A 26,606-nucleotide genomic window follows, 5' to 3' on the forward strand; every position below is an offset into this window, starting at 1 on the left:
GGGTCTTTACTTTTAAATATTATATATTTATTTAGTTTCCGTTTATATATTTGATATAGTCTACGTTACACTTATATTAGACTAACATTTTTAAGAATTAGCGTATTGACAGAATTTATGAAATTCTCATTAATTCTACGGGATGCACGTTTATACATATTTTGACGTGATACCACTTACGACTACAAATATTATTATTTTATTGTGGTGAACTATGAAGTTTTCGTAGTATGATCATATTTATATTATTGCTCATCATGCATGTTACACTGGTGTTTGTACTTGGCTAGGCAAGGGCCAAGCTTCACGTGTATGTTCACATTGCACTGTACGCTCACTTTGGATCAATTGCAGGTGCCAGTCCTGTTCATGTCAAAATACCTCTGCATAAACTCATGTGTCAGCATAAATTAATGAGCACTGGTTAGTATATATATTTGTTTATTCGAGATATGGGGATTACCAAGTGTTACGTGTTTACTTACAAAGTATTATGAAGTATTGCAGCCTTGACGATTTTACTGTTTATGGTAAGTATTTTCATACTATACGTAATATGTTATATTTGAAAGCTATACTTGTTTTACAGCGAGGAGATATCACATTTCGAAAAGGTTTTACAAACTTTATTTTCAAGCCCACTCGCCCTTGTTTTTCGCCCCTCCAGAATTTAGTGGCAGTGTTCGCGTCGATGAAGATTTATGTCAAATGCTGATATCGGAGACAACATAGAGTTCTCATTCTAATTTTATTGTACTTTACTTATGCTCTGACATCACGTGTGAAATGGGTTATAAACAAGGCGAAAAGTAGAATGCAAAACCTTTAACATCTGAATTTATATTTTCCGGTAACAAAAGCTTCCGATATATCAGACAGCCAGTAAGGATCGACTTCAGATTTCGGGGACAAAATCGATACAGTTCACCTGCGGCAAATGTTTCTCCCCTTCCAAATACTATTCTAGCACTAGTCAATTAACCCGATGGTTACTTCATCGCATACAAAGGATTAAAAGCAGGAAAATGGGTAAGGTTGAAATCCATGTGAGCAAGAGAACAAGCAGTGTGTGGTGTGAGCGCAAGAAATTTACAACCTTCTATCTTCTGATATTTGTTTGGCTTTCTAGATCTCAGACTCATTCCCACTATCATCCTTCGGTCTTCGAAAATTTATAACATATTTCCTCCCACTTGATTGACCATACATGACAATTGGATTCCCAAATCCCAATCAAACCTGCGAGAATAAGCACAGATTTTCATTATCGTTGAAAAAAACTCAGAAGAGCAGAAAACACACGCAACTGATTAGCGCAAGGACAAGAAACTAATGGAAGTGAGGATGATCAGAGGACCTAACTTTATAACAGTTGAAATAAGTATTACTATTTGATATGAAATGTAAGATCCAACTCATAGATTTGCCAATTTCATTGACAATAGCAGTAGAAGTGCATAGAGTTAGTATAATGTAACAGATAAAAATCAGTAGATCTAAAAGACATGTTCAATTGACTGTAAGAACTAATAACACTAACATGGAGAAAATGAATTACTGTTTTCTAGTATTCTGAATGAGGAAAAACCACTAAATATCCAAATCATCATCAGGATCCTCATCAGAATCCGGCATCTCATCTTCTGAATCGCGAAAATATATTATTTCACCCTTGCTAGACTCGTCATTGGTGTTTGGATTCACAGTTGAAGCAGGTGCAGCCTCATATTTGCTATCCATCAGAGATTTTCGACCATCATAAATTTGTACGGGTTTACCATTTCCTGCAGGAAAAGGTCAAAAGTTTTCTTTGGAGTATCGCTTTAATGCAGATAAAAGAAAAGAAACCTTTTTTACTGATATTTAATATATGGTACAAGAACAAACCACTTATATAACCATGTTTTCATACCTTGGTGTTCAAATGGAAGTACAACCTTGGCCCTATCATTTTTCTCTTTCTCTGACAGCTGTAGATTGAATTGCACCTGTAGTGAAGAACCATTTTTAAAATAAAACAATAAACCAATGAAATAACCATTCCTCCAAAATAAATAGAATTTAGACAACTTTGTCATCAACGTGCACAATAAAACTTACTATTCAGTAGTGAACATCTGTTTATGTCCATGTATGCAACGTCTAGTTATGTCTTATGTGAAAGTTATTAGATGATTCAGTATTAGTAGTCAACCAATTGTATCATAATGGACTCAAATTGGCAATTGGAAATATCAGAATGTAATGAAACTGGAAATAAACAATTAAAAGAAATCCTTAATTCCAAATAAGGTCTTATAGACCTAGAGAGGCGAAGTTAAGACAAGGCTAAACAAGTTACCTTCGGCAAAAGGGCTTGATTGACTTGATTGATTACTCCATCTTCAGATGAAGGGGATGTGAAGCTGATGCCCGACTGCCCAACATGAATTTCTTCAAACTGAATACAAGTTTCAGGGACTCATATGACTTTCCAGCTTTCTAAATCAGGAGAAAACTCACACACACACACACAAAGAGAGAGAGAGAGAGAGAGAGATCACCATCACTCGGACACGTCCATTTCTACGTTTGCATCTGACATGAAATTTCCCTTGTGTAAAATTCTGTTCAGCTAAAGAAAGATTCTCTGAATTACCTCTGTGTCCATTTGTAAATGGGATTAATGGTTCTATGCTGGCCACCATAGAGGACATGTATTCAATAACAGCAGCGACCCTTTCTTCACAAAGATCCGCATGGAAAAACCAAAAGATGCTTGAAATTTGCTCTGCAACCATAACATAAAAGTCAATATGCAGATTCCAAAAGTTGAATGTATGCAGTGACCATATCATGGACTTCACCGAGTCTAATATGAATGATGGGCCATTTCATATTGAGACACCACATATATATTGTAGTAAATTAGAAAAGAAACCCAAATAACTATTTGTTTTACAGTTTTAGTGAAAAACACTTCGGGAGCTCAATTTGCAGAAAAGTCTATCCCTTGTCATGCTCTAATTGATTCTTAGTTGTGAAAGTCCTTTGGTGTTACAAAGTAGTTGGGTTTTTCAATACTGAGTTTGAAGTGTTTTTCTATGTTATCAAGGGCTTACACATGAAGCCCTATATACTACATCATCCAAAAAGGGTATATTAAACAGTTTTTATGGTAGCAGCTAAAGGCTTGTGGCAGAAGAGATAATGCACGAAAAAACAAATCGTAAGACTAGATCAAAGTTAAAACAATAGATTCTAAACGGAAAGAGATCAATAAGCAAGTAAAATAAATATACCACAGCAGCGAAGGTTGTTTAAAAGGCCAGAAACTGATGACAAAGTTGCATGCCTTGACATTTCATTTACCTGGAAAATTTTGAAAGCAATCCAGCAAAAAGAACATGATCAGAAAGAGAGGGAAAAACATCAAAGTAACCAGAAAGAAAAATTTCCCAAGGCGGGCAAAAACAAACATATCAACAGAAGAATTACTTTCCAATACAGACTTCCAAAAACGTAAAGACAACTTATAGATATCAACCAGGAGCTACTATCAAGAAGGCACCAAAGTGTCCTGCCTTATCTAAATATGAGACAAAAGAGTATCGTAAAAGTACATACTTCTTGACATCGGAAGCAATTGACATTCTCCTCACTAAACTAAGGCAAAAGAAACAGTTGTGTTTAGCCATTCCAGAAAATGGCCACAACAAAAGAAGCTTGCATATTCAATAATTTTCTTGTAAAACCAATGACATACTATGTCCCATGTAAGTATTTAATCTCTATGGCTAAGGGGAGCGCATCCATCAAAATTTCAGCTGGCATATTTTTTGAAATCTGGAAGGAGGTTTCCAAGCCCCAACACAGATGGGATTCTTAGAAAGTAAGACGAGATTCTTAGAAAGTGACGAGAAATTTCTTGTGTATGGCAGTGTTTTAAACTCGATAGGACGTTTCCACACATACACACACAAAAATATTAAACTAAAGTAAAAAAATCACTGTACAGTCTTGGCACACAGCACCAGCAGGCCACTCAAATTACTAGCACTGCCCCTGAAATTTCATATATCAGATATTCACAGAATGCATACTTACCGAATCTATCGCAACACTGAAACTAACTTTCCCTTGTCCAACCAATCCTGCGAGCATAGGACCAAACAGAAATCGAAAATTACAATTGGACTAAATTATGTGAATGTTTACATGATCAAACAGTCGTCTTACTGTGAAAATAAAGTTTATTCCAATGTTATGTATGTCAGTACCAATCGAACCAATAATACCTTCTCCAAGTGAAATAATTGAAGAGAGCAACGTGTCCACATCCTTCACATTCCTGCAAACACTAGCTGCTTTGTAAACTTCATGAGGGAGATTTTTCGCACTTCCACACTCCACGAGCCCTTCTCTCCATCCAAGAGGGTCCGTGTAACAATCCAAAATCTGAATCCTGTAATGCTACCTCAGTTAACTGGTCCCCCGTACATTATACACACACATGTATAAGTAAATTCTCCACTGTTTTTCTTTTCAATTTCCTCAATCAAACAGAGTAGAAGGTAAGGAAAGAGAAGAAGGTTTTCGTTACCGTTGCTGAGAGGAATTATCGAGTCCTCTCCTCTTCAACAAATTCACATAATACAACGGACTCCGAGAAAACGCGACGAGCACAAGACCTCTATAAAATCAATCAAAAAAATTATTAATCTAAAAAATACATAGGAAAATTGCAAATTTCAACCGTGAGATTGGGTCGTTCTGGGAGAGGCAAACCGACCGTGACTGAGATTTTCCGGCTGAAATGTTGGTGGAGAGCTGGGAGAGGACGTGACCAAAAACTTGGAAGCCGAGAGGTGAGACTATTGAGTCCTTGATTGTGAGAGCAGGTGCATGCTCGCCTTCCAACGCACCGTCTCGAAGGGCTCTGCAAACCCATTCCGCCATTGTTGCTGGGTACTTGAACCTTGGAGTGTTATTTGGTCATTTGGAAAGAAAACGAAGAGATTTAGTAAAACTTTAAACTACACGTCTTCAACACTCCATAGAAGCAGATGAGTTCCGATTTCGCATTTGCAGGCAAAGGAGATCAAATTTAAGCGTTGAATGATAACCGGAGCTACGGTGACTTACCGCGGCGAATCGAGCTTTGGTCCCTACCAAGTACGAATTGAGAGAGGGGAGGCGGGGCCTATGAACTTGAACAGAGAAGGGGATCGATGTTGACTGCCGCAAAGAGAAGGCGAGGTGGGCAAAGTCGAGAGGAAGCTCGCGGAGGCGAGGTGTGATGTGAGGGAGACGGCGAGGTGGTGTGTATCAGTGAGAGCACAAAGCCTCCGCCCACCCTGTGCCTACATCCTTCTTTCGACACCTCTCCGAGAGTTGGGAGTGGGCCTTGGTTTGTGGATCTGGATTTGGTTTTAGGACATTCGGCCCAAATAAAATAAACGCTTCCGCTGGGCCTTCTAAGGCACCCAGCCGTTTCCCTTCCCTTCCCTTCCCTTCTCTTCCTGCTCAAATTTCCAAACAGTCGACAGACCGGTGGCACCTGCAGGCTGCAGCGAAGCCAAATCATGGGTTATTCCTGCTGAATTTTCCACAAAGCTCAATCAGTGCAGCTTTCAGCTCAGATTTGTGATTCTCTCTCTCTCTCTCTCTCTCTCTCTCTCTCTCTCTCTCTCTCCCCTCTCCTTCTCCCTCTCTCTGCATACAAACAGGTGTAGCAGCAGCAGCAGAGAGGGATTTTGGTGTGTCTGACTCCTCTGGCTATGGAGAGTTCCCATTCCCAAGATGACCGTGAGCCAGCCCCTCCGGGCGTCGACTCCTTTCCACAATATTCCAACTCAACCCATCACTTTACTTCCCACTGCCAGACTTTCACCCCACACCCACACCAACAGCCGCAGGGTGCGTTTTGGGCTCAAGATTCTACTGCAAACTCCGCGTTGGATATCGAAAACGCTAGCCAAATTGATGTGTCATTGCATCAACAAGTACATACATATTCCTGTTTTCCTTTTTCATTTCCTTCTTTCATGTATGAATGTATGAATGAATGAATGAATGAATGTATGTATGTATGTATGTATGTATCTAGGGTTTGCTTTTTTTCTTCGTGCCGTGATGTGATTATTTACTCTCTGTCTGCTTAATAGGAAATTTCTACTCAAAATGTCATACGTATTCAGAGGTTTGTATTCATTTGCTTTCACTTAATCTTCTTTTTGTAATGATTGATGGATATGAAAATAACATTAAGTTTGATGCATTTCTTTCTCAAATTTTAGAGAAGCAAGAGGCGTGAGTCTGTCTTCTAAGGATGGTTTAGACGTCTTCTCCCAACGCCTTGACCCTAATGCTCTAAAGGTTTCTAATTCTAATCTCTTTTCTTTTTCTCGTTTTGCAGTGTCAATTTTATACTAGGCTGACTAAGTTTATCATCTCCCTTTCTGAAAATTATTATAAGTTTGTGCACTCCGCTTATCAGTCCTGCTACAGGAGAATCTACTGAAGATGACCACGCAACATCGTGCTCAAATGGCTTCAAAACGTGGCAAGTCTTCCGTTCCTGGAGAAGGTTGGTAGAAAGACTCGTGCTATTATTCTTTTTTTCTCAAAACATTTATACCTTTTTCTAAAATCATGGCAGGTTTGGCCTCCCAGTAGAACGACTATTGTTCATTCTTTCTGCTTCCCTGTTGTTACTGTTTCCTCTTTTACTTTCCTGGCCAACATTTTGAATGTGTGTTCCTCTTAGAAGATTTTCCTTACGAAACTAAGAGTGTGTAAAGAGGAAGAAGCGACCTATTAATAAAAAGAGAAAACTTAGACATCAGTGCAACTAAATGTTATATACTTGAAGCTCCTTTGAGGAAAACATCGCAAGGCATGGACAGGGTGGGGTTGTTTCAAACGTGTCACAACTCATACGAGACTGTTCCTTCTTTTGTCAGGAAAAAGAGCATCTACATATTTATATCGATCTCAGGTTCTATTAAGTAGGATTCAAGTCCGTAGCTTCCCTTAAAAGGTAGTGTCATCTGAAAATTATGACTATGGATTGAAGCTGCTTTTTAATAAAGCAGGATTGAAATCATTGAAGCTACCCTTAATACTCTGAAAATGATGTCTTTGCACACCTGTTTAAATTCTCTTTGTACTCAGTTCCTACTGTTAGTATTTTATTTGTCCTATAATTAAAAAGAATAAAGCTTGGAAGGGTTTACAGAACTTTGTAACTTTGGATTGGCAGATTTGACTAAATGCCTCATTTCCTATACATACTGAATTTATGAGCTACTCAAATATGTATACTTGTAATAATAATTCTTGAACATTCCGTTGAATATCCTGGAAATGAGAAAAACTATTGAATTGGTGATGTTGGAGTCCGAAGATTTTATGTGATTGGATAAAAACAACTAGTCAAACTTGCAGACGCAAAGAAGAAGCATAGAAGTCAACAATTAGGAAATTGGAAGCACGCATAGACACCTTAAGCGTAGATATGTAGAAAAGCCCATCTAAAGGTCTTCGCCTAAGCCGATCAAAGACAGAATATATGGAGTGCAAGTTCAGTGCAAATGGAGGCCAAAACGAGTTAGGGGTGAGGATCGGAGATCAAGAAATACCAAAGAGCGACCGTTTTCGTTACCTAGGATCTATCTTGCAAAAGAACGGAGAATTAGATGGAGATCTCAACCATAGAATACAAGCTGGATGGATGAAGTGGAAGAGTGCATCCGGCGTGTTGTGTGACCGCCGTATGCCACTGAAGCTCAAGGGAAAATTTTATAGGACGGCAATAAGGCCGGCGATGCTGTATGGCACAGAATGTTGGGCGGTGAAACATCAACACGTACACAAAATGGGTGTAGCGGAGATGCGGATGCTTCGTTGGATGTGTGGGCACACGAGAAAGGATAAGATTAGGAATGAGGATATCCGGGGTAAAGTAGGAGTAGCCGAAATTGAAGGAAAGATGAGAGAAAATCGGTTACGGTGGTTTGGACATGTGCAAAGAAGGCCTACTGACGTTCCGATTAGAAGATGCGACTATGGGACAGAGGTTCAGGGCCGAAGGGGTAGAGGAAGACCTAGGAAAACTTTGGAAGAGACTCTAAGAAAAGACTTAGAGTACTTGGATCTAACGAAGGACATGACACAGGATCGAGCACAATGGCGTTCTAAGATTCATATAGCCGATCCCACTCAGTGACTTGGATTTTCCAAGTCTCCAACCGAGAAGTTTTCCTCACTCGGGAAATTAAGGGAACACTACCCCAACCTACATGCTCCACTCAGAAAGCTTCAACATACAAGCTTTAACAAAAGAAAATTCAAAGAACTTAGCGAAGAAGGCTTTGGTGTATTTAACACAATACGTTGAAATGAAGGAAAGCTTATTTATTGATATCCCCGATAAGCTACAAATATGTACATATACATGAGTCAAAATAAGCACACAAGAGGGAGCTTTCACAAAGGTTGCTTAGGAGAAGTCTCAGCAGTCGGTAGAGCCCCAGAAAGAGAAGGTACCGGAGGGGGATCATTTGGAGCCTCAGTACTGGACAGAACCCTAGAAGGAGGAGGCATCAGAGGTTGATCATTTGGAGCTTCATTACGCGGTACAGCCCCAGAAGACGAAGGCAATAAATGCCTTTGGAACAAACCCACAAATCTCTGATGATCAAGTAAAACCTGACCATCAGTTTCCTTCATCTGGTCAAGCTTCCTCTTCATGTTTGTAGCATAGTCATGTGCGAGCCGGTGCAACTGTTTATTCTCATGCTTGAGCCCTCTAATCTCCTGTTTGAGACTCATCACTTCAGCCGCCAATGATTCAACTTGGCGGGTTCGAGCAAATAGGCGTTGGGCCATATTAGACACAGAACCTGCACACTGAACACTGAGAGCCAGCGAATCCTTAACAGCTAACTCATCAGACCGTTTGCAAAGTAGTCTGTTATCTTTGGGAGTGAGAAGGTTCCTGGCCACCACCGCAGCGGTCATATCATTCTTCATCACGGAATCCCCAACGGTAAGAGGACCAGTAGGGGAGACGAAGGATGGGCGCCATATGTTGTCTGGAGAAGGCGGGGCTGCCTCTTCAACAAGGTTCAAGTCAAAACGACGGTCGGAGGGGCCAGACATTTTCAAAAGTGTTGAAGAGAGAAGAGGTCGGACAAATCAAGATCTTAGAAGTGCAAGAATGAAGCTTCTACTGGTGGAGATTCAAGTGTGCTTTGGAACTTAATGCCAGCCCCTATAAAAATCTGCACTCGACGAAGCTTCAGAAATCGAAGAGGCGTCTGCTCAGAAATCGAAGAGGCGTTTGCTTTCTCAAAAGCTGGGCTGCTTAGAGATCACGAGGGTTGATCTCAGAAATCGAAGAGGCGTTTGCTTTCTCAAAAGTTGGGCTGCTCAAAGACCACGAAGGCCGATCTCAAAAATCGAAGAGGCGCTCGCTTTCTCAAAAGCTGGGCTCCCCAGAGACCACGAGGGCCGATCTCAGAAATCGAAGAGGCACCTACTTTTCCAGCCTTTTCCAGCCTTGTCAGCACCTGTCACACGCACACTCAGTTTTGCGAAAATTATGGGCATTCTGTCAAAGACTTCTGGGGAAGTAGAAAACACATGAATCTTACTGTTCAATCACCCACTTCCCACACGCAACAATAGCTCATGGGTACCACAGATAACTTTGCCAAAGTTCTCTGCCAAAGTTGAGCACGTGAAGCTTGCAGCTCCCACTACATCGCTCTGACCAAGAAGGGTAAAAGAATAGCAAAGAAACAGCACTAACAAAGTTTAGACCCATAAATTTTGAAGGTCTAGCTACCATATTATTACCCACAAGGGTAAAGGAACAGTACCACTGCTGGATAATTGGAAAGTCCCTGTGTGTCAACCTCTGTGCTTCGTGGCAAGGTAGACTAGCAAACATGCCCAACCTTTACTCACATTCGAGAAAACACTCCCAATAAGATTGCTTGCTCCAAAATCGAAGGGGCACCGTCCTCCGAATCTCGAGAGCCAGACTCCCAACATGACTACTTTCTTAAAAATCAAAGAGAGGGTAAAGGAACAGTACCATTGCTGGATAATTGGAAAGTCCCTGTGTGTCAACCTCTGTGCTTCGTGGCAAGGTAGACTAGCAAACATGCCCAACCTTTACTCACATTCGAGAAAACACTCCCAACAAGATTGCTTGCTCCAAAATCGAAGAGGCACCGCCCTCCGAATCTCGAGAGCCAGACTCCCAACATGATTACTTTCTCAAAAATCGAAGAGACACTGCTCCCCGAATCTCGAGAGCCAGACCCCCAGCATGATTGCTTTCTCAAAAATCGATGAGGCATCGTTCTCCGAATCAATCGAAGAGGCGCTCGCTTTCTCAAAAGCTGGGCTGCTCAGAGACCACGAGGGCCGATCTCAGAAATCGAAGAGGCACCTACTTTTCTAGCCTTGTCAGCACCTGTCACACGTACACTCAGCTTTGCAGAAATTATGGGCATTCTGTCGAAGACTTCTAGTGAAATAGAAAGCACATGAATCTTACTGTTCAATCACCCACTTCCCACACGCAACAATAGCTCATGGGTACCACAAATAACTTTGCCAAAGTTCTCTGCCAAAGTTGAGCACGTGAAGCTTGCAGCTCCCACTACATCGCTCTGACCAAGAAAGGTAAAAGAATAGCAAAGAAACAGCACTAACAAAAGTTTAGACACATCAATTTTGAAGGTCTAGCTACCATATTATTACCCACAACTGTAAAGGAACAGTACCACTGCTGGATAATTGGAAAGTCCCTGTGTGTCAACCTCTGTGCTTCGTGGCAAGGTAGACTAGCAAACATGCCCAACCTTTACTCACATTCGAGAAAACACTCCCAATAAGATTGCTTGCTCCAAAATCGAAGAGGCACCGTCCTCCGAATCTCGAGAGCCAGACTCCCAACATGACTACTTTCTCAAAATCGAAGAGAGGGTAAAGGAACAGTACCATTGCTGGATAATTGGAAAGTCCCTGTGTGTCAACCTTTGTGCTTCGTGGCAAGGTAGACTAGCAAACATGCCCAACCTTTACTCACATTCGAGAAAACACTCCCAACAAGATTGCTTGCTCCAAAATCGAAGAGGCACCGCCCTCCGAATCTCGAGAGCCAGACTCCCAACATGATTACTTCCTCAAAAATCGAAGAGACACTGCTCTCCGAATCTCGAGAGTCATACCCCCAGCATGATTGCTTTCGCAAAAATCGAAGAGGCATCGTTCTCCGAATCTCGAGAGCCAGATACCACAGACCACTTTTTCAAAGTGCTCTGACAGAGTTAAAACATGTGAAACTGGCAGCTCCCACTACCGTGCTATGACCAAGCAGGGTAAAGGAATAGCATTACTACTTGTTGTTAGGGAGACTCCTATATATGTCGACCTCCATTCCCAACGGACAGGCAGACCTGCAAAAATGCTCAACCCTTCATCATATCTGAGAGGGCACTCCCAACGAAGCCTTTCGAAATATTCAGCTTTCTTTCCCCCCGATAATACCTCTGCAAACAAGCTATACTAGAGCAAGAATATCTCATATCATCAGGGTTAAAAGCAAGAGTATCCCATATCATGCTTTTTCCCTGTCTTTTCTTTTGGCCTTGTTTTTACCTGCAAGACAAGGAGAAAGAGAGCAATCAGTCAGCACTTGGAATCAAGCTTCCAGCCAGGAACTGACTGCCTGGAACCCCTTACCTGATTACTTACCTGGCATTGCTCTCGAGTACTCATCTTCAACATCTTATGTTTCCAGGGAAGATTCCGCATCTGCTTGAGGAACAGATAGGGCAAGTGCGAAGGATACAAGGAAGCATGTGGAGACAAGCGTAACAGCACACGTGCCGATACATTCATTACTCTGTCAAAAGCAAAAGTATCCCATATCAGCAGGGTGGAACGTACTCTAGATTTGATGGACTTGTTTTGACCCTCAAATTCTTCAGTCGGCCTTATACTCTGGAGGAAACCAGAAAACCCTTCAGCTCAGTTCAAGAATAAGCCTGTGGAAAGTTACTTCTTCAAAAGCAAAAGTATCTCATATCATCTCTTCTCATTTTTCTTCTCTTTATCCTTCATGCTGCTGCAAGATGGGGAGAAGGTGAACAATCAGTCGGAGCTCTGATTGCTTACCTTGTCTGTCACCTCTTTCAGCAGACCCCCTAGCTCGGCGACTTGGGGGACTCCTACTACATGGTTTGTATCGCGCTTGACCAAGCCTGAAACTACAAGTAAGCTTCAAGTGAAATTGATACATTACCTTGTGCATCTCCACCAGTTAAAGATACCACCCCTGGATGGAGGAAGAGTACTTCCAGAGAAGATGCCACATCTACCTATGAGACAGATAAGGCAAGTCAAGACGACACCACACTCCGATACTTAGAAGTTTCGTGATTACGAGATCATTCTCCCACAATATTTCCTAATGTCATTTGTACTAAATCATTCACTTGTACTCACTAAATGAGAGCTTGAACCTATGTACTTGTGTAAACCCTTCACAATTAATGAGAACTCTTCTATTCCGTGGACGTAGCCAATCTGGGTGAACCACGTACATCTTGTGTTTGCTTTCCTATCTCTATCCATTTATATACTTATCCACACTAATGACCGAAGCAATCTAGCGAAGATCACAAAAAGCGATCGTTTTCGCTACCTAGGATCTATCTCGCAAGAGAACGGAGAATTAGATGGAGATTTCAACCATAGAATACGAGCTGGATGGAAAGAGTGCATCCGGCGTGTTGTGTGACCGTCGTAGGCCACTGAAGCTCAAGGAAAATTTTATAGGACGGCAATAAGGCTAGCGATGTTGTATGGCACAGAATGTTGGGTGGTGAAGCATCAACACGTACACAAAATGGGTGTAGCGGAGATGAGGATGCTTCGTGGGATGTGTGGGCACACGAGAAAGGATAAGATTGGGAATGAGGATATCCGAGGTAAAGTAGGAGTAGCCGAAATTGTAGGAAAGATGAGAGAAAATCGGCTCCGGTGATTTTGAACATGTGCAAAGAAGGCCGACTGACGCTCCGGTTCGAAGATGTGACTACGGGACAGAGGTTCAGGGCCGAAGGGGTAGAGGAAGACCTAGGACAACTTTGGAAGAGACTCTAAGAAAAGACTTAGAGTACTTGGATCTAACGGAGGACATGACACAAAACCGAGCGCAATGGCGTTCTAGGATTCATATAGCCGACCCCACTTAGTGGGAAAAGGCTTTGTTGTTGTTGTTGTTGTTGTTGCTTACCTAGGATAGTTATCATTAAACTTCCCATGAAATTACTTCAGAAAAAACATTTTTCAGTACCCTAATGGTTTCTAACGAGTTCATTGGAATATTGCTTTCCTTGTATTGCTTAGATCGGAGGGCAGCTCTTTGCTACTGTGGCCTTGTTTTTGTTTTAGGCTGTTTGTTTTTAGTTGCTTGGTTTTCTGTTCCTTGTTGTGCTGCAGTGTTTGGGCTGGTCTGCTGGACCACCCTGTCCGTTAGCCTTTTATTTCTCCTAATAAAACTTTCCCATCGAAAAGGGAAACTTAATGGAATAATATAAAGTAATGCTTGTCTGTGTGAATTTCTTTTTATAGTCTAAGTTACAGACATACAAAATATTTTAACAATCAGCAGTCTCAAATTCCTGATATTTGGAGGAAGTTTACTTTTATGAAGAAGGAGAAGAAAATTTAATTTGGATATGGGAAATGATAACCACACATCCTTTTTCTCCCCCTAGACACCCCCGTTTAATCTTGTCCACTGTTTCGGTTTGATTTATTGAATCCAATGGCTAAAAGGGGGTGTGTAGGAGAAAAAAAAAGGTGTGGTTACCATTTCCTTTTGGATATACTTTACAATTAATAAAAGAAATGCAACCTTATTACAGTGTTAAAAATAGATGTGAGCAGTTTGCCTGTCTTGAATTAAATGTCCTGTGGAAACTTCATATGTTTTGAGAGATCCAATTTATTCAGGTTAGCACAATGGGCATGAAATTGAATTGCATAAATGTATGGTATCCAGGTCATTTTTGGCCCAGTAAGCTCTTTGTGGCCTTACAAAAAGTCTTGGTGTGGTCTGAAACTAATTATAGATCAAGGGAAAAAATTTGCCCGGTGAAATATTGGCTTGACTGACAACCGCAATTTTTAGGTCTTACGAGCAATTTCTATTCATCGTTTTTAAGGTCATTTTCCATTGATATGGCCAACTACTTAAACAAAATAGCTAATTTTTCTTTTTTTTTTGTTTTGAATTATTCTAAATAATGGTTTTATTTACTGCTTTCATACTAGGTAACATAGAAATTGGTAATGGCTATGGTGTACCAGGAGGAGGTGCTTATTATGGTGCTCCAGGACCTAATGTAACTGCACCTAGTAAGACTAATTCACAATGCTCAAATACTTTCATTATTGTTTTAAGAACTGTTATTGACACTCCAAAAATCTCATTGTGCACTCCTCACAAGTGTATTTTTGTTTCTAAACAAGAAAGTTTTGGAGTGCACAGTGAGAACTTTGTAGTGCCAATAATAGCTCCCATTATTTGTCTCTTAATTTTGTATTGTAAAAATGACCAATTTACTTTTATTTATGATGCCTAGGAAATCTGGGAGTTGGAAATAGTGAGATGGATCAGAAGAATATTGAATCTGATAAAGAGTTAAAACAGAAGCCTCCGGTTAAAGAATTGTCGGAGTATCTGAAGCAAAAGTTGAGGGATAGAGGTATTCTTAAAGATGATTCAAATAATGGCAATATTGTAAGTTCTTACCTTGCAAATCATTTCCCTTTACCAAGCCTTCTACTTTATCTCTCACCTCATCTTTGAACAAGTTTTATATTGTTTTGAGAACCAAAGATCTAGTTCTGAAGCTATATTTTTCAGTCTGTTAGTGCAAGTTCAAGTTGGAGTTTCTGAAAATGCTTTTCTATAGGTGGTTGATGGGTCATCTTTATGTGAAAGAATGTGTTAGGGCTTGTATTTGTTGTGTCCTAGGTTTGTCTCTAATAAAGCAATTACATGGAGTCTCAACTTTTAATTGGATTTGGACTGCTCAACTTATGAAATTGGGTCTTTGTGTTATTCTCAGTTTATCTCTTAATTTTGGGTTAACCCGTATCTTTCAATTTCAGAAGTTGGAAAGGAGCTCAGCTCAACAAATGGAATGCAGGAAATTACCTTCTGGTTGGGTGTGTATCAGTTGCAAGATATATTAGTATTTTAGTTTCATTTTTATTGGGTATATTGCACTCTATGCTGTTGGATATAAATGTTTTGCAAATACTGTATCATGGGAAATACAACTTGGTTTTGGGGAGGAGGTAATAGTTGTCTGGTAAATCATGGTGTGTTTAGTCAGATATGAAGACAGCCCACCCTCTTTGATTTCATTTTGGTTCATTCCATCAACTTCACTTTTGTTGGTCTTCTCGATATCGGGCTATTTTCTTGTGTATAAGCTCTTCTGATCACCAAATCTACACATCTGATAAAGTGGTAACTATAATGTGTTGGCAGTGGTAGAGCCCTCGAGACCCATGGATCCATGACCAGCAAATGTCTCTCAAAATTCTTTCATATTACCTTAGGTTTTAGATTAGATTATTTTATATATAACCCCACAACGATTGTTTTGAGAGGGAATTGGCATGGGAAAAACATACTTCATAGTAGTAGCAGAAATCTAGTGAGAGAAATGGAGTGTACCGAGAAAAAGAGAAGGTAGACGACAGAGAAAGAAGAAGCTGAGAAAATGAGTTCAGTATTCAAGAATGGTTAATCGGTTACATATCTGACCTTAGCCTTATATATATATATATATATATATATATATATATATATATATATAGCATAAGGTCACCTGAGCTATTTAACAATCAGGTAATTACACCAACTAACCATCAAACAAGGTAACGGACTCTTTAACAGACTATGCTGATGTGGACCATTCTGTTTATAGAAGCTGACATGCCACATTGTTGATTTGTCACTTAATAATACTCTCAACACCCTTTATTCTCTCCCCTAATAATTCAACCACATTGCACATACATCATAGGTATGTTGAAAAGAGATCAAGCATTGAAATTTAAGATGAAGATATAAAAAGTACTATTATGATGGTGAGATGTACGTATAAAACCAAAACTTTTAAATTGCATTATCATAATATAATATACTGAATTTTATTAGGCGGGCTGGCATTGTTTTTATATTTAACAAAAAACAATGACATGTTCCTTCAAGTCATCACAAAAGACTACAGCATGTAAACAAGTTACAAAATAAGATAAGGTCATTCTTGTTACCTAAAAGTTGTGCATGATATGCTAGCATACAGAGGGTTTACATATGCACACGTAATAGATAGACACCATAATTAATATTTCCTCTGTTCTTTTATAAAATGTTTTCTTCTCAGAAAACATATTAGACTTCTTGTTGTATGCTTCCTTCTGCTGCTATTAGCCTATAACTTCTCGAATTACTTTCTAGGTGGAGGCAACAGATCCTGCAAGTGGTGCTTTGTATTATTATAACGAGACCACAGGCAAGACTCAATGGGAAAAGCCTGCTCAGACATCTTCTGTTACACCACTTCAGTCGCCTTTATCTCTTGCAGAATATTGGGTGGAGGCTTTGGATGAAACAACAGGTATGCCAAATATGTTCTATACATGCAGTAGTTTTTGACAAGGTACACGAACATCTCAGGGGTATCACAGAATCATTGGCATCCACTATGAATGCGTAAATAACACTTGAGTCTCCGTATATAACACTTGAGTCCCAGTAAATTACACTTTGGTTCCTATATTTTTTAGCTATTATATGATCCTTAGAGTTTTTAGTAAAAAAAGAAAAGAAGAAAAAATAGCTTTTAATAAAATGAAAAATAGAAAAACAAAGACGCAGTTAAAATTTCTGAACAAAAAGGATTGGAGAAAGAAAGGTGAAGACCTATAGAAAAGAGAAATACTCTTCCATGGAACGAGAATCAGATTATTTACAAGGAGCACCAGCCAACAAATTATAACACTTTCAAGGACAAGAAAGCGGTTAATCTTTAATAAGTAGTTGGAGGATGCTCCGTTCGTGCAAGTAACAAGAAGGCAGTTACTTTATGATGGTGTTTGATCTTGGCTCTTGTGTTTGGAAATAACGGTATCACTACACTAGATAGATTGTCTTGCCTTTTGTCTCATTAAGAAAGCTATTAATCATAAGAAAGCTATGAATCTTAATGAGACAAAATTTAATTAGCAACTCATGATGATTGCAATATTTTTCTTGTCATTTTAATTGAAAAACTTTACTATTTTCATTCACAGGTCACAAGTATTACTACAATACAAAGACACAAGTATCACAATGGAAACACCCTGGGTCATCAGAGCAGATTGCATCCCAACATTTTGAGAGTATGGTTTCTGGAAACCCTGCTAATGTTTATTGGGATGGCCAATCAACTGAGGTACAAGCAGGAAAGGATGAGTCGTCCACACTAAAGAAATGCCTGAGTTGCGGTGGATGGGGAGTAGGACTTGTTCAGATGTGGGGCTACTGCAATCATTGTACAAGGTAAGACGAATGCTATGTTCACTAGACATCTGAAGAAATCAAAGCCCAAAAGGGGGTTGAATTGAACTCTGTCCCACAATTCACAGCTCCCCAATGCCAACCTCCTCTTCGTTCCTCCAAAATCTTGAACCTTTTACATAATAAAGCATTACAAGAAGCTGGGGTCGCCCAACTCAACTTGGCCTCCCTAAACAGCCTTTTTTATGAACAATACACAACTACAATGTGAGACCAATAAACAACAAAAGTTTCCAACCTTCAATATCCTTTCCACCTTGTGAGACCAAGTATATATATTTATACTGAATGTACTTGACTGAAACAAAGTGTACTACTAAAAGACAACGATTTAATAAAATACGCGTTGAACATATTTTTGTGGACTTCCAATTTTCTATACCAGTATGTATTTTACATGTTTGGTACTAAAGTTTCGTATGTCGTTGTTTGACATACAATATTTTATTCTTTTAATAATTTGACACCTCTCTCTCTTCCTTAGTTGTGGTTCTCAATGTGCACAAAGTTTTCTTCATGGTTGCATTGACACCCTTTCTTCTGGAATATTTTATCACTTGCAGAGTTCTTGATCTTCCACAAAGCCAGTACATGATGACTAGTTTGGGTAATTATCAGCAGACCCAAAATCCTGTAGATACAAAGGGAGATTCAGACAGAAAGGCTCCCACGCAGAGGTACCTGTCCTTTAAGGAGATAAGGTTTCTTATGTAACTGGTCATTCTTTCAACTACTAAGTCATAAGTTTCATATAACCTGAAATGGAGTAAAGCTGTACTGAATTTTCATTGTTGTGTGTTTATATAAATGCGTGAAAGGTACTTGACCTAGAATGAAAATACAGAATGTACAAGACAGTCTCACAGTGGTGTCTTTGGATCTTATTCCCATTGAAGTATAATGAAATAATGGCATGTTTACTTCTTGTTGGACTCGTTTCCTATTGAAGGATAATGAAATAATGGCATGTTTACTTCTTTTGAAGAAGCCATGAATCGATATGAGATGTGTGCGAATAAACAACCCCTCTCTTAGTTATCTCATACTTTATTTTTTAGGTAGCCCATATCTAGCCCATATCCAAAACCAACGTGGGACGCACTTGGTTGTTATAGTGAACGCATGATATGTGACATGAATGGGAATGATACCCATTTCTTGCAAATCCATTCCTTGTATGTAAATATATCCTAAATGACATTATACAAATTGACTTTTTTGTTTGATTTTGTCATGGTACTATAGGTTTTAGTTTCTAAGTAGTGACAGCCCATTAAGCTGATACCCTAATAAGATGGAGCCACTAATGGACTTGTTTGCTTGTGCTTTTTTATGTTTCAAGATCACAAATTAAACATGGGGCTACAGCTGGAACAATTTTCTTTCTTCGTTTGTTTTGCTAGAACAGATTATGGAAACTGAGAATAAGACTTCCTCTGGAGAAGATGGAAGGCACTGAAAGCAATCAATTAGAACTTAATGGAGCGATTGATTTCAGTTTTGGTTTTATGTAGGTGTAATTGGAAACCTCCAATGGCAAAAGGAAATAGAAAGGATAGTAAGAAACGGGCTTACGATGAGGATGATGAATTGGATCCAATGGACCCCAGCGCATATTCAGATGCTCCTCGTGGTGGCTGGTAAGCTCTACAGACTTGATGAAGTATTCAGCAATCATGTTTTATTTTGTTTTCTCTGCTTGATAATTTGCAAAATTTATTTGGTGCTGTTTTTCAGGGTAGTAGGCCTCAAAGGAGTGCAGCCACGAGCAGCTGATACCACTGCCACAGTAAACTAATTACTTTACCTTGATAATTTGTCTAATTTATTTTCTTTTGATAAATCAGTAAATGTATATGAAGATTAGCTCAATGGTTTGCACAAAAAAAAGGGCAAAACGGGAAAAAAAGTTGCAGAAGTTCTTGTGGCGGTCTCTTCAACTTATTGCTAATTGTTGTGTTTAGGTTGTCTGGTGTAATCTACTAGACATAATTCCTAATCTTGTATATGGAAAACATTTCGGTAAACTTAGAAAACTCTTACAAAATTACTAAATGGGTATTGGGTACGATATTTGTGCAACATGGAGGATGCGATTCCATGGCTTCCATGTGGGAATATTGTCCCATTTTACCGAGTCATACACAAATAAATGCCTGTCATGCATTGCTTTTACCATTTGAAATCAACTCCGTTAGATAAGTTTTTCATGCTTTTATGTTTCTGGTATATTTTCAGGGTCCCCTTTTTCAACAGCGGCCTTACCCATCACCAGGTGCTGTCTTGAGAAAAAATGCTGAAATTGCTTCGCAGACCAAGAAACCAAGCTCGCAATTTGCACCTATATCCAAAAGAGGGGACGGCAGTGATGGACTTGGCGATGCTGACTGAGAATTTGATCGAGTTTGGTCTGTTTTGTGTATCACAAGAGGCGTGCTGGGTGCGTATATCATGCATTCAGTTAGTATCTGATCAAATTTAGATATACTTGTATCTACAGCAGCAGACGAACCATTGATTTAAGAGTTGTGTATTTAGCATCTGGCTGCTGCTATACAATGGGTTTCATAACTAAACTGTGACAAGACGTTAGAGTAATGAAACCCGGCGTTGATTGCAAGGCCGGATGTTTCTTTTTTCTTGCATTTACCATTCATGGTATGTAGGCTTTCCCAATTCATTTTCAAAGGGCTTCCTCTGATCTCAATTAGTATGAAAATGTGGAGTGCTGGTGCTAGATCCTTTTATGTCTTGAGGAGGTTGAGCACGTTTTTGTGTTGGATCCTTGTACCTCTAGCTGTAAATTAACTTATTAATAGTTGTTAGTTGACTTCGTATTTCTAGTTTCCATACTTCGTAAATCATTATAAATTCATATACGTATTTTGTTCTCCAAACCTACATTGTATTAAAGCCCTAGATAAATAGGTTCTAGATTTCTTAAACCAAAAAAAACAAAAGTAAAAAGGGAAGTCATTTTCAGACGCCATTCGTCTCTTTATTTATGGTCATTAAATTGAATAAATTTAAAGGAATCAGTTGACAATTATAGCTTCCATACTTGTTCATTTGGGATCGTCTTCCTGATAAATAAAGAATAAGAGCCAAGCAAAAGATAGTGATTCAAATTAAGATTTATCAAGTACCCCATATAAAAATTAGGGAAATTTGGAAAAGTAACCAAATTTTGGATCCCATATAGAATTATAGTCACCATTTTAGATTTATGATAATTATAACCCAAAATTGATATAAAAGTACTAATATACCCTTTGATACATCTTTATAATTTTGTATCAAAATAAAAACTTAAAAAATGGACAATTAAATCCCCTTCTACTACAAGTTCAGAGACAAAAAACATATCGAAATCAGATAATGCAGAAGAGAAATGCCAAATGAAAACTGATACAAAATTTGCAATGGACAAAAAGCAGCTAATAGGTAATGATCTTCTTTTTCATGCTTGCCAGATGCCCCAAACTTGTAAAAAACAAAAATTGCTAAATGTAAACGAATCAATGTGTGTGGTGTGGGGCAATAAATATATATATATATATATATATATATATATATATATATATATATATATATTGACATGTTCTCCAAGTGATCTTAGCCATGAGTGTTCATGGCTTCCCAAACCATGCTCTTCGGGACTGGATTCAACAAAAGACCATTTTTGAACGAGAATAAATAAATTTTTCTTATCACACACAAATCAAACCGAAAAAAATCCTTTTGTTCTCACAGTCTATTTTTTTCTTTGGAACCCAAAAAAAGAACTCGGTAAGACATTGGGATAATCTCATATTTGATTTGGGTTTTTTGGATTTGTTTTCAAACTCTCTCCTTATCTCTCAATTTCTGTTTTTAAGGGTATATTAGTATTTACATATCAATTTTTTGTTATAATTATCATAAATTTAAAAGAGTGGCTATAGTTCTATATGGGGTTCAAATTTTGGTTATTTTTCCAAATTTCTTTTTACAAAAAGAAATTAAAAATGAAAAGTAACAAGTAACTAAGCATATTGTAGGGTAAATTACATAGTAACCCCTTAAGTTTGAGGTCTATTACAATCGCATACAACAACTTCAAAATATTTCACTTTCATACCTCAACTACTATTTTATTTCAATATAGTACCTTCGTTACATTTTTCATCAATTAATCCGTTAAATGCTGACGTGGTTGCCACATATATGCCACGTGGCTACCAAATGTATGCCACGTGGCAAATAAAAAAAAAATTTTGAAAAACCCGAATTTCCAAAAAAAAAAAAATTGAAACCCATATCCCTTATCCCTCACCCACCCCCCCAGCGAAGAAGAAGAAGGGAAAAAAAAGGGATACCCATATCCCTCACCCCCCCCCCAGTGACCTCCCCAGAAACCTGCAACAAGAAGAAGAAGAAGAAGAGGGGAGAAAAAAAATTAAAAAATAAAAAAGAAAAAAAAAGCTGAAGAAGAAGAAGGGAAAAAAAGGGGATACCCATATCCCTCACTGATAGGAGCATATTTATGCAATTTAGTTAGCTTGTTCTTGTGCATTTAGGTTGTTATTTCTTAGTTAAATTAGTATTTCAAGCCATTTTCGTGTGTTTATAGGTCCAAAGGGTTAAAGAGGCAAAGAAGTGCATTTTTTAGCTTTTTGGAGCAGTTTTGGGCTTGGAATGAATAGCACATGCTTGGAGCTAAGTAGATGGACAAAATTGAAGATCAAATGAGGCTAGGAATGAATAATGACATGAAAGAAATGAAGAAATGAAAATGAAGAACAAAGAGTTCAGAATTGGAAGCCAAAGTTTCTAAAGTTGGAAGTTTCTATTCTTGGCTTGGAAGTTTCCTAATCCTTCCTCACCTATGTTCCAGCCACAAAAGGGTTTCAAAACATGTTAGGTTGCCTAATTACATGTTTCTAGAAGTCTTAGAACCTGCCCTAGATATTGCCGCACCACTACTTTGATTTCTTGTTCCTTGTTGCACAAGACACAATCTTTCTTTCCTATTTTCTGCACCTAAACCACATTCCTGTTTTGTTCCATCCATTGCCGCACAAGGGATCCTCTCCTTGCCTATTTTCTGACCTAAAACCACATTCCCTTTTCTTCAAACAAGAAGTCGCACCTTCCTTCCCTTTTCTCTCTTAAATTCTGACCTTAAATACCTTTCCTATATTGTGCCACATCTTTGTTACCTAATTCTTTTTAATTTCTTATTCTTTCTTACTTATTCAATTGTGGGGCAAATTAGTTAAGTTTTTAAGACCCTTTTCTGAACCCTAGCCGAGGAGGAGAGCCTTTGTATACCATCCTTAGCTGCATCCTTCAATCATTCATCATTCTATACACTTAGCCGCACCCATACACAACCAGAAACCATCCACAACATCCTTGCCGTAGCCCATTCATTTCCCTGACCCCTAAACACATCTCATACACTTCATCCACTTGTGTGCCGCAGCAAGAAGAAAGAAGGAAGGACTCTTAGATGTTCAAGCTTGATTGTTGGAGCATTCTAGGTGTAATTCGTTCTATATTTCCAATGTTTAATTTCTTTTCCTTTCGTTTTGCTGTAAACATGAGTGGCTAAGCCCCTCTTGGCTAGGGGTGATTTCAAAGCCATGATTATGTGTGCAATATGAGTTGATAAATTCCAGTTATGAATTCTTGAATTGTGAATGAAATTGGCTTAACTGTTTAATTGATAACTTAGTTGTGTTTGTTGGTTGAGGGTCGACACTTAATTGGCATGCATAAATCTGATGCTAGAGTATAAGGGAGTTTCACATAATCATTACAGGGAGTTTCACATAATCATTACAAACTTATATTCATATGTAGTGAAGGTTGCTAGTCACGACTGCGTTAAGTTTAATTCCTAGCATGAGTGACATGATGTCATAGTTGCAAGTGCTTTGTCAATGCTTATGATTTTCATTGAACGTAATGATCTTTGATTGTATCTCTATTATGATGTCATGTAGGGAACTTTTGAAGAATGCTTTGGGTTGTCGAATGATGTCATCCAATCCAATAATACAAGGAAAATCTGAGGGTTAACTAATGATATCACGGTTAATTTGGGGCATTGTCGTTCATAATTCAATGAAGGAGTAACTGGAAATTGATTCATTTGCATACATGTCATGTGTGGAGAAAGAACCTCTAGCTAGCTTTTCATCCATTTAATTCAACCAAATTCGTCCAAAATCTGTCTTAAGTTTTAGTTACTTGTTTTTATTTTAAATTCGTCCAAAACAAACCCCCCCTCTTTAATTTCTTGTTTCAAAGTGTTTAAAATCTGTTTTGTTTGTGTTTTTAAGTATTTTGAGTCAAGCCAAAACCCTAAATTCGTCCAAAGTTGTGTTTAGAGTCAGAAATTGCCTAGTTGGTGTTTTTAGGCAGTTTTGAGTGTTTTTAAGTTGTTTTGAGTCTTATGAACTTGTTTTGAGTCCTTTGAGTCTATTCAAATGTTTTTAACTTTGTTTTTATGTTTTTGAGTCAGTTTAGAGGTTTTAGCAAGCCCTCCTAATCCCCGGTTTAAAACGATCCATACTTGCATTTATACTACAATTTGACAACAAGAGGGTTTAATTTGAGTGCTTATATATTTTCGCATCACTCACCCCCCCTGATGTGAAAATTATGTTGACACACAAATTAAACCCTATTGATGACAATTGTAGTAATGATGCAAGTAGGGATCGTTCTAGACCGGGGATTAACTAGGGATGCTAATCAACACAAATAAGACTCAAAAACACTAAACTAGACTCTATAGACTCAAAACTAACTCAAAACACTCAAAACAGCAAATAACAACCAAAAAGACTCAATTCTAGACCTAACAAGTGATTTGGACGAAAATAGAACTTCAAAGACTCAAAAGACTTAAAAGAAACAAGTTTTGACTCTAAAAACAAGACTTAAAAGTAAGGGGATTGGTTTTGACGAAATTGGACTTTAAAACATAAACTTTGAAAACAAACTTTAATGAAAACGATTTTGATGAAATAGAATGGTGAAAGGCTAGTTAGAAGGTTCCTTCTCCACACATGAAACATATGCATACCACTCGATTTCCAGTTACTCTTTCAACAAACCATGAATGACAATGCCCCAAATTAACTAGATTGCACCAATTAATTCTCAGATTTCCCTAGATTCATTGAATTGAATGGAATACGCATTACAACCAAATTATTCTTATCAAGGACCCTAGCTATGGAATACGCATGATAGAGACACATATCAAAGATCATCAAGTTCAATGGAAATCATAAGCATTGACGAGGCATTCATAACTATGGGATACGCATGTTACTCTTGCCAAGGATTTACTTAACACAATCGTGACTAGCGACTTTTACTACTTATGAATATAAGTTAATAACGATTAGGTGAAATTCCCTTATACTCTAGCATCAAATTCATGCATGCGACTTAAGTATGCATCCTTAATTAACATACATAAACATGTTATCAATCAAATAGATAAGTAAACCACATTCACGATTCATGAAATCATAACTGGAGGTAATCAAGTCATATAAAACATATGATCATGGCTTTGAATTCCCCTTTAACTATAAAGAAATTAGTTCCTCATGTTCGCAAATAAACAAAGATGAATAAATTTAAACATTAACATAAAGATAGAAAACACCTAGAATCGCTCCAACAATCCAAGCTCCTTGAATGGCATGCACGGCTCCAGATTCCTTCCTTCTTCTCCTTGCAAACTCACGGCACAATGAGGGGTTTTTGGGTGAATGATGTAGTGAAAATATGGTAGAGGGTGGTGAGTGAAAGGGTGCGGCATAGGCTTGTATTTATAGGCTGAAAATCCCATCTCCTAGGTAGCCAAGGACAAGGTTTTAAAGGCCTAAACTGCATAGGATAATAACATACAATCCTATAAGGAAAACAAGTCAAAAACCCAAAAGGAATGGGAGATAATGTGCGGCACAAAGAGTGTGAAAGGATAAGGCTTCTAGAAACCAAAATCCCAAAGGAAATGGGTGAGAAATCACGGCAAAAGGATAGTTTCTAGAAAGAAATACAAGGCAGATTTTTAGGCTTCTAGAAAGGCTCCTAGGCGCCATTTTTGTAGGATAAGATTAGGTCTTCTAGAAATCCCATTTTAAGCATCCTAATCTAGTTAGAAACCCTCCTAAGTGGCTGAGATGTGGATAGTTTAGGATTAGGATAAGATAGGATAGGATAAGGTTTGTTTGGATAAGATAAGCTAAGATAAGGTTATGGATGAGGTTTTGGATAAGATCCTTATCTTGAGCTGATTCTTTGGCTTTAACTCTTCTTCTTCATATAGGAAACCTTGCTTGAGTAGGAAACTTCATTCGTCTAGGAATCCATCTTCAATTAGGACTCCTACATTGATTAGGAATCCTTCGTTTAAGCCCTTTCCTACTTCAACTAGGAAACTTTGTATCTTCAATTCTTCAACTTCAAAACACATTCCTAGCTTCATCAATCCTTCAAATTCGTCCATCCTTTGTGCTTCATGTGCATGAACTTCATTCTAGCCCAATTTTGCTCCAAAATGCTCCAAATTGCATCCTTTTGCTTACTTTGTCCTTAAAACCTGAAAACACATGAAAATAGCTTAAAAGACTAACTTAACTAAGAAAACACAACATAAATGCATAAGAACTAACTAACTAAGGCGCATAAATATGCTCCTATCAAATTCCCCCACACTTAGCTTTTGCTAGTTCTCGAGCAAAACAAAGAAACAAAACATAATAATCAAAACATAACCTAAACCTTCCAACGTTTGCCTCAGGGATTCCCAATGCACATGACATATTAAAAATCATCATTCCCATAGATTTTAGTCATCCTCACACTTAAGCACATACTTAATCATAGTCACCATGTACTAGTTCACATATAACCATTTAAAACATGATTTTGAATGTAGTAA

At 38.4% G+C, this 26,606-nt stretch overlaps 2 protein-coding genes across 4 annotated transcripts; one reads left to right on the forward strand and one right to left on the reverse strand.

Annotated features, from left to right (window-relative positions):
• Nucleotides 1-810: 810 nt before the first annotated feature.
• LOC126592039 (elongator complex protein 5) lies at nucleotides 811-5,348 on the reverse strand. Of its 3 annotated transcripts, none has more exons than XR_007612576.1 (11): nucleotides 5,125-5,348; nucleotides 4,772-4,957; nucleotides 4,583-4,672; nucleotides 4,278-4,444; nucleotides 4,087-4,133; nucleotides 3,282-3,351; nucleotides 2,544-2,770; nucleotides 2,342-2,440; nucleotides 1,913-1,988; nucleotides 1,541-1,784; nucleotides 811-1,239 (listed from the first exon to the last, which is right to left on the reverse strand). XR_007612576.1 is itself a non-coding variant. In XM_050257801.1 (11 exons), exons 2-10 carry the CDS (start codon nucleotides 4,936-4,938, stop codon nucleotides 1,591-1,593), a joined length of 1,137 nt encoding a protein of 378 aa, XP_050113758.1. In that variant the 5' UTR covers nucleotides 4,939-4,957; nucleotides 5,125-5,347; the 3' UTR covers nucleotides 811-1,239; nucleotides 1,559-1,590. The 3 variants fall into 3 exon arrangements, 2 of the variants coding, with proteins under 2 accessions (XP_050113758.1, XP_050113760.1); XM_050257801.1 differs by having other exon boundaries at nucleotides 1,559-1,784; nucleotides 5,125-5,347; XM_050257803.1 differs by lacking the exon at nucleotides 811-1,239 and having other exon boundaries at nucleotides 1,537-1,784.
• A 132-nt stretch (nucleotides 5,349-5,480) lies between these two features.
• On the forward strand, nucleotides 5,481-20,490 carry LOC126592036 (uncharacterized). The gene is made up of 13 exons (XM_050257796.1): nucleotides 5,481-5,984; nucleotides 6,147-6,181; nucleotides 6,279-6,357; nucleotides 6,490-6,568; nucleotides 14,344-14,427; nucleotides 14,655-14,812; nucleotides 15,187-15,243; nucleotides 16,550-16,709; nucleotides 17,386-17,635; nucleotides 18,217-18,330; nucleotides 19,168-19,293; nucleotides 19,391-19,442; nucleotides 19,892-20,490. Exons 1-13 carry the CDS (start codon nucleotides 5,760-5,762, stop codon nucleotides 20,042-20,044), a joined length of 1,572 nt encoding a protein of 523 aa, XP_050113753.1. The 5' UTR covers nucleotides 5,481-5,759; the 3' UTR covers nucleotides 20,045-20,490.
• Nucleotides 20,491-26,606: the final 6,116 nt, after the last annotated feature.

The sequence above is a fragment of the Malus sylvestris genome, chromosome 12 (assembly GCF_916048215.2).
Source record: "Malus sylvestris chromosome 12, drMalSylv7.2, whole genome shotgun sequence".
NCBI lineage: Eukaryota > Viridiplantae > Streptophyta > Magnoliopsida > Rosales > Rosaceae > Malus > Malus sylvestris.